Below are 16420 nucleotides of genomic sequence, written 5' to 3' on the forward strand. Positions count from 1 at the left end.
AATAAGCTCATCTCAGAAACTGGAAGGAGTTGTGACAGATCTGAAAGATCAAGAGACCAGTTCTGCCTAACCCAGAATGAGACAAGCTAGCCTCCAGATGCCAAACTGTCCCCATCAACTGCTGCTTCTCTTCAGGTCAAATCCACTCAACAGCACTCAGGAGTAACTGCTGATGCTTCCAGGCAAAGACAATTAAAGGAAGACAAAGTGAAAAGTGATGGAACTGGGGCACTAGAAACCACACAAAGCAGGGAAACTGCACGAGACCTGCTAGGTTTCATCCATCATTCACATCTTTAATCCTCTGTAAATGAAAAGCATGGCTCGAATGGCAGAACATTACCAGAGGAGCTCGGGTAGAGGAGGAATATGGCTACAGTGCTCTTCAGTGAAACAAACATTTTTTATGTCTAGCAGATATGAATAAGAAAACAGAAGGAGAGAAAGACAGACAAGATGAAAAAGCAGAGGGCTATGTACCAGATGAATGAACAAGATAAAACCCCAGAAAAACAACTAAATGAAATGGAGATAGGCAATCTTCCAGAAAAAGAATTCAGAATAATGATAGTGAAGATGATCCAGGACCTCGGAAAAAGAACGGAGGAAAAGGTCGAGAAAGATGCAAGAAATGTTTAACCAAGACCTAGAAGAATTAAAGAACAAACAAACAGAGATAAACAATACAATAACTGAAATGAAAACTACACTAGAAGGAATCAATACCAGAATAACTGAGGCAGAAGAATGGATAACTGACCTGGAAGACAGAATGGTGGAATTCACTGCTGGGGAACAGAATAAAGAAAAAAGAATGAAAAGAAATGAAGACAGCCTAAGAGACCTCTGGGACAACATTAAACGCAACAACATTCACATTATAGGGGTCCCAGAAGGAGAAGAGAGAAAGGACCCGAGAAAATATTTGAAGAGATTATAGTCAAAAACTTCCCTAACATGGGAAAGAAAATAGCCACCCAAGTGCAGGAAGTGCAGAGAGTCCCATACAGGATAAACCCAAGAAGAAACACGCCAAGACACATAGTAATCAAATTGGTAAAAATTAAAGACAAAGAAAAATTACTGAGAGTAGCAAGGGAAAAACGACAAATAACATACAAGGGAATGCCCATAGGTTAACAGCTGATTTCTCAGCAGAAACTCTACAAGCCAGAAAGGAGTGGCATGATATACTTAAAGTGATGAAAAGGAAGAACCTACAACAAAGATTACTCTACCCAGCAAGGATCTCATTCAGATTCGATGAAGAAATCAAAAGCTTTACAGACAAGCAAAAGCTAAGAGAATTCCGCACCACCAAACCAGCTCTACAACAAATGCTAAAGGAACTTCTCTAAGTGGGAAACACAAGAGAAGAAAAGGACCTACAAAAACAAACCGAAAACAATTAAGAAAATGGTCATAGGAACATACATATTGATAATTACCTTAAACGTGAATGGATTAAATGGTTCAACCAAAAGACACAGGCTTGATGAATGGATACAAAAACAAGACCCATATATATGCTGTCTACAAGAGACCCACTTCAGACCTAGGGACACATACAGACTCAAAGTACGGGGATGGAGAAAGATATTCCATGCAAATGGAAATCAAAAGAAAGCTGGAGTAGCAATACTCATATCAGATAAAATAAACTTTAAAATAAAGAATGTTACAAGAGACAAGGAAGGACACTATGTAATGATCAAGGGATCAATCCAAAAAGAAGATATAACAATTATAAATATATATGCACCCGACACAGGTGCACCTCAATACATAAGGCAACTGCTAACAGCTATAAAAGAGGAAATTGACAGCAACACAGTAATTGTGGGGGACTTTAACACCTCACTTACACCAATGGACACATCATCCAAATAGAAAATTAATAAGGAAACACAAGCTTTAAATGACACAATAGACCAGATAGATTTAATTGATATTTATAGGACATTCCATCCAAAAACAGCAGATTACACTTTCTTCTCAAATGTGCACGGATCATTCTCCAGGATAGATCACATCGTGGGTCACAAATCAAGCCTCAGTAAATTTAAGAAAATTGAAATCATATCAAGCGTCCTTTCTGACCACAACGCTATGAGATTAGAAATCAATTACAGGGAAAAAAAACGTAAAAAACACAAACACATGGAGGCTAAACAGTATGTTATTAAATAACCAAGAGATCACTGGAGAAATCAACAAGGAAATCAAAAAATACCTAGAGACAAATGACAATCAAAACACGACAATCCGGGCTTCCCTGGTGGCGCAGTGGTTGAGAGTCTGCCTGCTGATGCAGGGGACACGGGTTCGTGCCCCGGTCCGGGAAGATCCCACATGCCGCGGAGCGGCTGGGTCCGTGAGCCACGGCCGCTGAGCCTGCGCGTCTGGAGCCTGTGCTCCGCAACGGGAGAGGACACAACAGTGAGAGGCCCGCGAACCACAAAAAAAAAAAAAAAAAGATAAAAACGACAATCCAAAACATATGGGATGCAGCAAAAGCAGTTCTAAGACGGAAGTTTATAGCTATACAAGCCTACCTCAAGAAACAAGAAAAGTCTCAAATAAACAATCTAATATTACACCTAAAGGAACTAGAGAAAGAAGAACAAACAAAACACAAAGTTAGCAGAAGGAAAGAAATCATAAAGACCAGAGCAGAAATAAATGAAATAGAAACAAAGAAAACAATAGCAAAGATCAATAAAACTAAAAGCTGGTTCTTTGAGAAGATAAACAAAATTGATAAACCATTAGTCAGACTCATCAAGAGGGAGAGGACTCAAATCAATAAAATTAGAAATGAAAAAGGAGAAGTTACAACAGACACCGCAGAAATACAAAGCATCATAAGAGACTACTACAAGCAGCGTTACGCCAATAAAACGGACAACCTGGAAGAAATGGGAAAATTCTTAGAAAGGTATAACCTTCCAAGACTGAACCAGGAAGAAATAGAAAATATGAACAGACCAATCGCAAGTAATGAAATTGAAGCTGTGATTTAAAATCTTCCAACAAACAAAAGTCCAGGACCAGATGGCTTTACAGGTGAAATCTATCAAACATTTAGAGAAGAGCTAACATCCATCCTTCTCAAACTCTTCCAAAAAATTGCAGAGGAAGGAAAACTCCCAAATTCATTCTATGAGGCCACCATCACCCTGATACCAAAACCAGACAAAGATATTACAAAAAAGAAAATTACAGACCAATATCACTGATGAATATAGATGCAAAAATCCTCAACAAAATACTAGCAAACAGAATCCAACAACACATTAAAAGGAATCATACACCATGGTCAAGTGAGATTTATGACAGAGATGCAAGGATTCTTCAATATATGCAAATCAATCAATGTGATACACCATATTAACAAATTGAAGAATAAAAACCATATGTTCATCTCAATAGATGCAGAAAAAGTTTCTGACAAAATTCAACACCCATTTATGATAAAAACTCTCCGGAAAGTGGGCATAGAGGGAACCTACTTAAACATAATAAAAGCCATATATGACAAACCCACAGCAAACATCCTTCTCAATGGTGAAAAACTGAAAGCATTTCCTCTAAGATCAGGAACAAGACAAGGATGTCCACTCCCACCACTATTATTCAACATAGTTTTGGAAGTCCTAGTCATGGCAATAAGAGAAGAAAAAAGAAATAAAAGGAATACAAATTGGAAAAGAAGTAAAACTGTCACTGTTTGAAGACGACATGATACTATACATAGAGAATCCTAAACATGCCACCAGAAAACTACTAGAGCTAATCAATGGATTTGGTAAAGTTGCAGGATACAAAATTAATGCACAGAAATCTCTTGCATTCCTATACACTAATGATGAAAAATCTGAAAGAGAAATTAAGGAAACACTCCCATTTACCACTGCAACAAAGAGAATAAAATACCTAGGAATAAACCTATCTAGGGAGACCAAAGACCTGTATGCAGAAAACTATAAGACACTGATGAAAGAAATTAAAGATGATACCAACAGATGGAGAGATATACCATGTTCTTGGATTGGAAGAAGCAGTATTGTGAAAATGACTATACTACCCAAAGCAATCTACAGATTCAATGCAACCCCTATCAAATTACCAATGGCATTTTTTACAGAACTACAACAAAAAATCTTAAAATTTGTATGGAGACACAAAAGACCCCGAATAGCCAAAGCAGTCTTGAGGGGAAAAAATGGAGCTGGAGGAATCAGACTCCCTGACTTCAGACTATACTACAAAGCTACAGTAATCAAAACAACATGGTACTGGCACAAAAACAGAAAAATAGATCAATGGAACAGGATAGAAAGCCCAGAGATAAACCCACGCACCTATGGTCAACTAATCTTTGACAAAGAAGGCAAGGATATACAATGGAGAAAAGACAGCCTCTTCAATAAGTGGTGCTGGGATAACTGGACAGCTACATGTAAAAGAACGAAATTAGAACACTCCCTAACACCGTATACAAAAATAAAGTCAAAATGGGTTAGAGACCTAAATGTAAGACCGGGCACTATAAAACTCTTAGAGGAAAACATAGGAAGAATGTTTGACATAAATCACAGCAAAATATTTTTTGAACCACCTCCTAGAGTAATGGAAATAAAAACAAAAATAAACAAATGGGACCTAATGAAACTTCAAAGCTTTTGCACAGCAAAGGAAACCACAAACAATATGGAAAGACAACCCTCAGAATGGGAGAAAATATTTGCAAGCGAATCAACAGACAAAGGATTAATCTCCAATATATATAAACAGCTCATGCAGCTCAGTATTAAAATAACAAACAACCTAATCGAAAAATGGGCAGAAGACCTAAATAGACATTTCTCCAATGAAGACATACAGATGGCCAAGAAGCACATGAAAAGCTGCTCAACATCACTACTTATTAGAGAAATGCAAATCAAAACTACAGTGAGGTATCACCTCACACCAGTTAGAATGGGCATCATCACAAAATCTACAAACAACAAATGCTGGAGAGGGTGTGGAGAAAAGGGAACCCTCTTGCACTGTTGGTGGGAATGTAAATTGATACAGCCACCTTGGAGAACAGTACGGAGGTTCCTTAAAGAACTAAAAATAGAATTACCATATGACCCAGCAATCCCACTACTGGGCATATATCCAGAGAAAACCATAATTCAAAAAGACACATGCAGGCTTCCCTGGTGGCGCAGTGGTTAAGAATCCTCCTGCTAATGCAGGGGACATGGGTTCGAGCCCTGGTCTGGGAAAATCCCACATGCCATGGGGCAACTAAGCCCGTGCGCCACAACTACTGAACCTGAGCTCTACAGCCCGTAGGCCACAACTAATGAGCCCACGTGCCACAACTACTGAAGCCTGCGCGCCTAGAGCCCATGCTCCGCAACAAGAGAAGCCACAACGATGAGAAGCCTGTGCACAGCAACTAAGAGTAGCCCCCGCTCACTGCAGCTAAAGCCCACGCACATCAACAAAGACCCAACACAGCCAAAAATAAATAAATTTATTTATTTATTAAAAAAAGAAGACACATGCACCTCAATGTTCATTGAAGCACTATTTACAATAGCCAGGTCATGGAAGCAACCTAACTACCCATCAACAGAAAAATAGATAAAGAAGATGTGGTACATATATAGAATGGAATATTACTCAGCCATAAAAAGGAACGAAATTGGGTCATGTGTAGAGACGTGGATGCATCTAGAAACTGTCATACAGAATGAAGTAAGTCAGAAAGAGAAAAACAAATATCGTATATTAACGCATATATGTGGAACCTAGAAAATGGTACAGATGAACCAGTTTGCAGAGCAGAAATCGAGACACAGATGTAGAGAACAAACGTATGGACACCAAGAGGGGAAAGCGGCAGAGGGGTGGTGGTGGTGGTGTGATGAATTGGGCGATTGGGATTGACATGTATACACTGATCTGTATAAAATGGATAACTAATAAAAATAAATAAATAAAAAATAAACATACACAGGTTATTTGTGAGTAAAAAAACAAACAAACAAAAAACAAAGTATTGGGTCTCTTTGAACTCCAGAATTCAATGGACACCTCTTGCAGGAAAAAAAAAAGAAAACAGAAGGAAACCGGCGCCAGAACGAGTAAGTTAGAAAGTAATCATATCTGAAAAAGGTATGTGATAAAATGCCAAAGCAATCTTGCCAGGGTTTCTTTGCTTTCACCTATAATCTCAGGAAACTTTAAAAAGCTAAATTTGGAGTACTTGTAGAACAGGATGAAAATGTAGTGACCAAGAGGGGGAAAACAGGGCTTCTCTGGTGGCGCAGTGGTTGAGAGTCCGCCTGCCGATGCAGGGGACACGGGTTCGTGCCTCGGTCCGGGAAGATCCCACATGCCACGGAGCGGCTGGGCCCGTGAGCCATGGCCGCTGAGCCTGCGCGTCCGGAGCCTGTGCTCCGCAACGGGAGAGGCCACAACGGTGAGAGGCCCACGTACCGCCAAAAAAAAAAAAAAAAAAAAAAAAAACAAGAGGGGGAAAACATTTTTTAACTTTTTTCTTAAGACGTCAACACAATACTGCTTTTCCTCAATAATTATATTGGCTTCACTGGCATACACAGTGTAAAAACAAGACCACAGGCCCAAAAGGGAGTGTCCCTTGTGCTAAACTCCACATTGCCAAACCGTGACCTCATTATGGTTTCTGCCCTCCCAGAAATGGAATCTTAAACCCGTCAATCAGGAATCACCTGACGAGCAGCAGTGAGGGAATCTGCCTGGTGGACATAGCCAACCCGCTTTTTTGCCTGGTTTAACTTCCTTGTCCCTGCTCCCTTCTGCCCATAAAAGTTTCTCATTTTGTACAGCTCCTCAGGGCTCCTTTCTGTGTGCTAGATGGGATGCTGCCTCATTCAAATCAATCTTTGCTCAAATAAATTCATAGAATTGTTAATGGGACTCCATTTATCTTTTAACAACAGATACCGGAATACTGTGATATAAGAAGAAATACGTATTTGGTCTTCCCCTCAGCACAGAGCTCATAAAACCCGTTTGGAATTTCCCGACTGATGGGCGATAGGAGAGTCTTGTTATTCATAAAATGCGCCCTTCGACCACACCTGAGTTTATGCTAATGAGGTGACTCCTGGAGGATGGGGGCTGGTTGCCAGAGGCACCAACCATGGGATTCGAGGGTTGGACCTTTCAGGCCCACTCTCCAGAAGACTGAGTTAATCACCCAGTGGCCGATGAGTTCATCAATCATGCCTACATAGTGAAGCCTCCATAAAAACCCTAGATGAAGGAGTCTGGGGAGCTTCTGGGCTGTGGACGCACCCCTGTGCCTGCTGGGAGGGTGGAACATCCCAACGTCACGGGGACACAAATCCCTACGCTTGGACATTTCCAGCCCTCACTCTATATACCCCTTCATGTGGCTGTTCATTTGTATCCTTTATGACATCCTTTATAATAAACTAGTTAAACAGTAAAAAATTCTCCTGAGTATTCTGAGCTCTCCTAGCAAATTACTAAAATGAGGAGGGGGTCGTAGGAACCCCTGGTTTGTAGCCAAGTCAGGCAGAAGTGTGGGTAACTTGGGAACCCACTACTTGTGACCACTGTCTGAGATGGGGGCAGTCTTGTGGGACTGAGCCCTTAACCTGTGACGTGTGCTAACTCTGGGTAGTCAGGGTCGGAACTGTTTAATACGAGGAAAAAACACCCCGACATTTCATGTCAGAAGCGTTGGGAGTAGAGAGACAGTTCTCCAGGTACCTAGGTTCCCAGATACCTGGTCTACTTACAGACAAAAGAATATCCTTCACTGAAGGTCTTTGCAGCTCGTTACCTACTTTTATCTGCAACGTGTTTTGTGCTCCACAACTTTCATGTTTTTTTCTTCCCCTACACTTTCAAACCAATAGTTAAGCCAGAATATTAATCAACTTGTGTAGAGGAAAATACATTTACAAATAGGCAATAAGATGGCTTTGATACAGAAACCTCATAAAAAATGTATTTATCAGACTAAAGAAGAATAATCTGGTATAAAATCTCAATGATCCACACTGCCTTTGAGTAATGACTAATTCAGTGAATTCCCTATATGCTTCATAGGCAACCTCCTGCCAGGTGAGTAAACTACTTGCTAGGTACTTGTAATTCTTGAGAAAAATGATCATTTTGAGCCAGCTGGTTCCATCAGTTCATGCAACTGTTTGTCATACACCCTACTGGCCCCTAAGAGTTTCTGCACCACCCAAAGCAATTCTCACACAGTTGTTAAACATTCTCATGATTTCATCAAATTCATTCAGAAAATATCTCCCATTCCCATGCCAGAGAGATGAAAAATTATATTACAGTATACAGTTACATCTTACAGTATATCCTTTCATACACAAATGTATTTTTCATTTTTAAAACAAAAGCATTTGATTTTATTTCTGTGTTACTCATATTTTGGCATTTACATAAAAGAAGTCAAGTGACAGTGACCCCTGAGGACATCTGTATCATATGTGCAGTGATTATGAACTGTGTCACTGACACTTTACTCTGCATGTCATTCGGTGAGACAAGGCAGCAGCTTCCCTGTATTGTTCCCCAGGCTTGGCATCTCTGATGGCAGATAAACCCGAGAATCTGCTGATGCAGCTGCCTGAGAAAAACCCCACTCACCTCACGTCCACCTCACCTCCAACGTGCATGAGAAAAGAGCCATCGGGTTGCTTCAGCGAGTACAAATACTGGAGAAGCTTCTCTCTGAGAAATGAACAGGAGAGAGGCAGGAGATGGCGATGGTCAGTGCACTGTCAGCAGGCGGGAGCCCAGCTGGGTGCCCAGTCCTGCTGGCTTTGACTGTACCTGTTAATGACATCATAGGCCTCTTCGGTGCCAATGATGCACAGCGCGTTGACTGCTGCGTACGTGGGCGCAAGGTGTGGGTACTGGCCAGGGCCCCCTCCAAAGCCACCTTCTGGGCTTTGACACAGCTCCAGGAACTGACACACGCTAGGTACACAGCCAAAGGGAAAGACAAGGTCAGACAGCATTCATTTCAAAACACCAAATTCCACCAGTCCATGCCTTTCCAAGCCTCCGCCTTCCTCAAAAGGGAAGAAACCTCCCCTCCCCACCTAGTGAATATATACTGGATACAGTCAACACCTGTAAAGGGCCTAATTCTCTAATGATAGCCTGATTCTCTGCTATCATCAGCTTTGTGTGCCCTCCTTTCTGAGTTTTGTATTTAAGCATTTGCCTAGTCGTGAAGCAAGGAACATAAGGCCGGGCAGTTCTTAGAACTGGGAGTAAGTCTCATGCTTCTTGACCCAATCTTTCCCATACTTTTCTCTCAATTTGCCACCCTGGATCTATGGGACCAGCCCGTTCTCCTTGCCTCTAGGGTACCTCCCAGGCTTCGGATTTTGCCTAAATCATGGTGATACTCAACTGCTGGTCTAGAGCCATCACCTAGGCCTACCAGGAATATTTAAAGAGATGCCTTCTCACTCCCATTGCCGTGTAAGCCCCAGTGGGCTACTGATTTTTACTCCGCTCACCGACAAGAAACAAGCTTCCAATGGAGTCTGCCTCCACGGTTAGGAGAATAAGAAAGAGGTGAGCTTCTGCTTGCTCAGCTCACTGTGGCAAACTTAAGCACTGCTGACTCCTATCACAGGAATGCATCCCAGGCTGGAGGCTTTGGGAGAGTGTCTCACAGAGGCTCCAGCTCCTTCACTGAGGGAAACTGTTTATTGAGGGTTGGCCTCCAAGCCCTTGCTTCCAAGCATGGCATCAGTCTGCCCAGAAGTTATCTTCTTGCTTTAAGTGAAACCAAGAGAGCCCCTCTTTGTCTAAGGCCCTCTAAAGTTCATCGGAAAGGGGTGCCCCCGGAGAGTCCTGGTCCTCGAGCTGTTTCTGCACAACGTAGCAGGATCACAGCTTCCTAGTAGGACAAGTCCTCAGTTAAGAGAACCAGCTGCAAATCTGTGTCCTTCTAGTGCTCAGACAGCCTTCTTTTCCTGGGCTCTTTCATCTCATTTTTTCTTATCTACTGCTGCCAGAGAGGTCGCACAGAGTCTACTTAATCTCCACTAAGACACAAGTTGATTGCGCCTTTCCCATGTCATATTTGATGACTTTTGATTTCAGACCTGCCATTATCTGGGCAGGGACAGCCATAGAAAAGCTGCTGACTTCCTAGTAAAGCCCTGAAGTCATCACAGGTTAAAAGCAATCCACACTCACTTCACGTTCCACCCACAATTTTACTGTAGGAAACACAAGGATTGAAACTGAAGTTGATAATCAGAGAAGGAAGACAGTTCTGTGACATGTTTTTAATAGCAATTAATTTTTGCAGAGAAAAATGAGTTTTTTACTAACATGTTTCCCAAACCCTCATCAATTCTTATCCTATTTCCCAGAAACAAATAGCTAATAAACTCCTGGTCTAACAAAAGTTGGCTGCGTTAGCATACAAAAAGTTTCCTGATCACAAAAATAAAGTTTTTTGGCTGACATAAAACTTAACAGCACATTTTAAAAAAGAAAAAGGAAAAGAGTCATCTAGTTATCCATTCCCTTCCCCAGCTCCCATGACAGACTTACGGCAAATGCAATACTCCTGACCCTGTAGCCTAAAGTCTGGAATGGGCCGAGATCTGAATGTACCAGAGACACCATTAAATCACCCCTCCACACCAACTGCCCCCAGCTGACAGGCTGCATCTGACCGACTGAGGGCTATGTGGGGAACAGGGGTTGGGCTCTTCTTGAGTCTGAGACGCTTCTGTACTATAGAACATTCTGATCCAGAGTCTTTCCAAATTGTACCTTAAGGAACTGGCAAACTGACAGTGAAGCTACCAGCTGTCGTGAGCAGAACTCCTAGCAATTCTGAAAAGCAAAATGTGAATGATACTTCTAACGGTCCAAAGGGGAAGAAAAACTTGTCTTAGAGACCAGAAATTCACCAACTAATTTTAAAAATCACACGCGGGAAACACTGAGCAAACACCAAGAGTGGCACACTTTGTGGAAAACAAGTATTCATAAATCACTCATTTAGTCATATGACTGAAAGATCTAGTAGATCAATTTTCTTTCAAGTCAGCAAGGCATTGCATTCTCTCTTACATGACAACTTCCAACAAAGTGGGAAACTATCTTCCAGATCAGGAATTTAAAAACCCCAAATGTGGAGATCAGAATCACTGGAGGGCTAATAAAGGACCCAGACCCAGACCTGCTGAAGCAGGAAAGAGCTGGGCCTCTGTATTTTACCAAATTCCCAGGTGATGTGGATACACACGAAGTTTGAATACCACAAGTCTTTGCTGTATAATTAGAATCACTTTGGGGGATGTTAAAAAAAAAAAACAAAAAAAAAACAAAAAAAAAAAAACAAGCCCAGGCCACACCTAATACCAATTAAATCAGAGTCGCTGAGGGTGGGCCCAAGTGGCAATAGTTTTAAAAATTCCCCATGTGACTCCAATGTACAGCCAAGTATCAGTGCTTCTCAAACTCGAGTGTGCCGTGGAAGTCACCTGAGGATCTTGTCAAACTGCAGACCTAATTCAGTAGAACTAAAGGGACCCGAGATTCTGCATTTCTAGCAAGCTCCCAGGTGATGGCAATGCTGCTGGTCTGAGGACCACATTTTGGGTAGCAATGTGATACATCTGCACTGTCCAATAGGTAGCCACTAGCCACATGAGGCTTTTTGAAATTTCAATTTAAATTAATTAAATTTAAAATTAAGCTCCTCAGTCACACAAGCCACATTGCAACTGCTCAACAGCTACGTGTGGCTAGGGGCTGCAATAAAACATAGACTATTTCCATGACCTTGTTAAGTTCTATTGGACACCACTGCTTTATCATCCAGCTATTGAAAAGTATGTAAAACCTATAAGAGGATTAAGTTCAAAGCAAGATTATCGATGATTTACTTGGACTTTTAGGGGATGGTTGAGGACTGCCTTACGGTGGTTATTCTGGACATCACTGTCACCCGTGTGGATGGAGGACTCAAAAGCATGCATAGTATATAAGCAAATAATACATAACGAGCAGGGAAACCCTCCAAGGAGTGAAAGTCCAGAATAATATAAGACAAATCAGAAGCCAATAAGAATAAAACAAGTGAAACAGGTGTAAGAAGCAAGTAATATACTCAGAGATGGCAGGAGTAGGGGATAACGCATATAAAGCATATAAATATAAGAAATAACTAGGAACACAGCAGAAAAAGGACCAGAGGTTAGGGCCCATGACTTGTAAACAATACAGAAAATGCTTTTTCAAAGCATCATATACACAGTATTGGTCAAAACTATATCTGAAAAAAAAAAAAAAAACTATATCTGGCTCAAGCCTCCATTTTCCAACTCAAAGGAATTTCAGAATAGAGTTGTAAAAATGGCTAAGTATAAAAGTGATTAAAAGGCTTACCATTAGAGAAAACCACAGTGTGGAAGCTACTCAGCAAAATACCTCAAGTATACAAAGGGTAATTATGCAAACTTTCTAGTAAAGAAACAAAAATTGGGGCTTCCCTGGTGGCGCAGTGGTTGAGAGTCCGCCTGCCGATGCAGGGTACATGGGTTCGTGCCCTGGTCCGGGAAGATCCCACATGCCGCGGAGCGGCTGGGCCCGTGAGCCATGGCCGCTGAGCCTGCGTGTCCGGAGCCTGTGCTCCGCAACGGGAGAGGCCACAGCAGTGAGAGGCCCGCGTACCGTAAAAAAACAAAACAAACAAACAAAAAAATTGAAGCTAATCTGCAGCAAGAATAATTTAGGTTAGATTTAAGAAAACCTTCAGCACCAGACAGGTTACCACAGATAGACTTAAGGCCTAGAATAAGTTAGAAAGATGATAGCTTTGGAAATAGGCACAGTCATTCTTGAACAGATAACTTAGGAGCAGATGCAAAGGCAGGATGGATGACTTGACATCAGGCTAAAACATCTATGTTAAGTCTTCCGATTTTCATACTGTAAGACAGCTTCAGCTGACAGAAGGGAGAGGAAAACTCCTTCCCTGGCAGAGGAGAGCATTGAACAGGGGAAAGACAAGCAGGCTCTCCTGTTGATTCCAGGAGGCCAGAGTCGCCCTGGGGAGGACGACAGGTTCTCTGATTTCATCAAGAGGCGATGCCTGGTGTGCTGCTGTTTTGGAAGTGTGGTCAATCTAAAGTTGGTTATTTTAGAGCAGGGGTTCTCCACCGTGGCACTACTGACATTCTGGACTGGATAATTCTTGGTTGTGGGGACTGTCCTGTGGAGGATGTTTAGCAGCTTCCCCAACCTCCACCTACTAGATGCCAGCAGCACCTGGCCAAAAAATGCCCAGAAGACAAATGACCACGAAAGGTATCTTCCCTGAAAGATAAGGAAACAAATTAAATTTAAAAGGAAAGATATTTCAGGAGCTAGCCAGGGGACAAGCAACTAATAACCTTTCAAAAGGGAAATAATAAAACACTGACACATGAAAATTTAAATTTAATCTTTAGAAAAACTTTACAAGCGGAAAAGTCCTAAAATAATTTTTAAGTTAAAGATACTTTTCAGATCTTACAAAAGCTAAAAGACCTAACAGTACAGTAGTTTCCCTGTGGTTTTCATTATAGCATTCAATAACAACGCATGGGATTCTCATTAAAAGATGCTTCCTTTAGTTCCAAAATCATTAACAAAGCAAATGCACTTAGTATGGTTCCAAAATATTAATTTATTTTAGGTAAACACATGCATAAATTTGTGGATACAATCTCTTAAGAGAGTCACACTAAATTCCTACCTATGAATATATTATTCTTGAAAGGTCTGATACCAGCAGTAAAAGCCTGGCCTTGCTGGCTTTGGTCAGCAGTCACAGTAGCTGACAAAAGTGGTTTTGTCCACTAGAGGGAACTCAGCTTGTCATATTGTTCCCAGAACAAACAGAAGTACAATAGTGAACAAAATAGGAAAGAGAGAGAAACTTGCGTACGTGTGTGTGTGTGTGTGTGTGTGAGTGTGTTGCACACTAGGCTGGGGAGGGGGAAGAGAGGACAGCAGAAAAATAACTAAACTCTAGAGCTAAACTCAACCTCTAGGTCACCTTAATATTTGTATAAAGACGAGGGAAACAAAAAAAACCTAAACACATTTTCAAAGCATTTCTTTTCCCTGTGCAAAATAAATAAAAAGGCAACATCCAAAATCAGGTAGTCTTTTTTAAAAAAAAACTCCATATTTTTATAGAAGTCATTAAGATTTCTCTTTCTTACTAAAAATAGTTTATTCCCTTATAAGCCAGACCTACTAGGCTCTGTTCATTACAAATATTATCTGCACCTAGAATTAACTACCTGCTAGGCACAGAACAAAGTACATTATTGGAAAGTCAAAGTAATTCTTTAAAAGTCTGTTAAATCAATGCTCAGAAGAACCATAGGTAAAGCTTTTCAGTTGGCTGTGAAAGAGAAAATTTTGGTCATTAACTATCAAGTGGTTCTTGCAATCAGGACAAATCAGCTTTTCTTTTTTTTAACATCTTTATTGAAGTGTAATTGCTTTACAACGGTGTGTTAGTTTCTGCTTTATAACAAAGTGAATCCATTATACATATACATATGTTCCCATATCTCTTCCCTCTTGTGTCTCCCTCCCTCCCACCCTCCCTATCCCACTGCTCTAGGTGGTCACAAAGCACCGAGCTGATCTCCCTGTGCTATGTGGTTGCTTCCCACTAGCTATCTATTTTACCTTTGGTAGTGTATATATGTTCATGCCACTCTCTCGCTTTGTCACAGCTTACCCTTCCCCCTCCCTATATCCTCAAGTCCATTCTCTAGTAGGTTTGTGTCTTTATTCCTGTCTTACCCCTAGGTTCTTCATGACATTGTTTTTTCTTAAATTCCATATATATGTGTTAGCATACGGTATTTGTCTTTCTCTTTCTGACTTACTTCACTCTGTATGACAGACTTTAAGTCCATCCACCTCATTAAAAATAGCTCAATTTCATTTCTTTTTATAGCTGAGTAATATTCCATTGTATATATGTGCCACATCTTCTTTATCCATTCATCTGATGATGGACACTTAGGTTGTTTCCATCTCCGGGCTATTGTAAATAGAGCTGCAATGAACATTGTGGTACATGACTCTCTTTGAATTATGGTTTTCTCAGAGTATATGCCCAGTAGTGGGACTGCTGGGTCATATGGTAGTTCTATTTGTAGTTTTTTAACGAACCTCCATACTGTTCTCTATAGCGGCTGTACCAATTCACATTCCCACCAGCAGTGCAAGAGTGTTCCCTTTTCTCCACACCCTCTCCAGCATTTATTGTTTCTAGATTTTTGGATGATGGCCATTCTGACTGGTGTGAGATGATACCTCATTGTAGTTTTGATTTGCATTTCTCTAATGATTAATGATGTTGAGCATTCTTTCATGTGTTTGTTGGCAGTCTGTATACCTTCTTTGGAGAAACGTCTGTTTAGGTCTTCTGCCCATTTTTGGATTGGGTTGTTTGTTTGTTTGTTATTGAGCTGCATGAGCTGCTTATAAATTTTGGAGATTAATCCTTTGTCAGTTGTTTCATTTGCAAATATTTTCTCCCATTCTGAGGGTTGTCTTTTGGTCATTTACTGTGCAAAAGCTTTGAAGCTTCATTAGGTCCCATTTGTTTATTTTTGTTTTTATTTCCATTTCTCTAGGAAGTGGGTCAAAAAGGATCTTGCTGTGATTTATGTCATCGAGTGTTCTGCCTATGTTTTCCTATAAGAGTTTGATAGTTTCTGGCCTTACATTTAGGTCTTTAATCCATTTTGAGCTTATTTTTGTGTATGGTGCTAGGGAGTGATCTAATCTCATACTTTTACATGTACCTGTCCAGTTTCCCCAGCACCACTTATTGAAGAGGCTGTCCTTTCTCCACCGTACATTCCTGCCTCCTTTATCAAAGATAAGGTGACCATATGTGCGTGGGTTTATCTCTGGGCTTTCTATCCTGTTCTATTGATCTTTCTGTTTTTGTGCCAGTACCATACTGTCTTGATTACTGTAGCTTTGTAGTACAGTCTGAAGTCAGGGAGCCTGATTCCTCCAGCTCCGTTTTTCGTTCTCAAGATTGCTTTGGCTATTCGAGGTCTTTTGTGTTTCCATACAAATTGTGAAATTTTTGTTCTAGTTTTGTGAAAAATGCCAGTGGTAGTTTGATAGGGGATTGCATTGAATCTGTAGATTGCTTTGGGTAGTAGAGTCGTTTTCACAATTTTGATTCTTCCAATCCAAGGACATGGTATATCTCTCCATCTATTTGTATCATCTTTAATTTCTTTCATCAGTGTCTTATAATTTTCTGCATACAGGTCTTTTGTCTCCTTAGGTAGGTTTATTCCTA

At 40.8% G+C, this 16420-nt stretch overlaps 1 protein-coding gene across 3 annotated transcripts in view; it reads right to left on the reverse strand.

The window, feature by feature from the left end:
- FNTB (farnesyltransferase, CAAX box, beta) overlaps nt 1–16420 on the reverse strand; it is an 84338-nt gene that overhangs the window by 25505 nt on the left and 42413 nt on the right. For all 3 annotated transcript variants that reach the window (XM_060141198.1, XM_060141190.1, XM_060141208.1), the window contains exons 5-6: nt 8878–9024; nt 8692–8775 (exon numbers count right to left, since the gene is read on the reverse strand). In XM_060141198.1, the coding sequence (XP_059997181.1) occupies nt 8692–8775; nt 8878–9024 (231 nt within the window). The remainder of the gene's footprint in view (nt 1–8691; nt 8776–8877; nt 9025–16420) is intronic.

Source organism: Lagenorhynchus albirostris, chromosome 1 (genome assembly GCF_949774975.1).
Source record: "Lagenorhynchus albirostris chromosome 1, mLagAlb1.1, whole genome shotgun sequence".
NCBI classification, from domain to species: Eukaryota; Metazoa; Chordata; class Mammalia; order Artiodactyla; family Delphinidae; genus Lagenorhynchus; species Lagenorhynchus albirostris.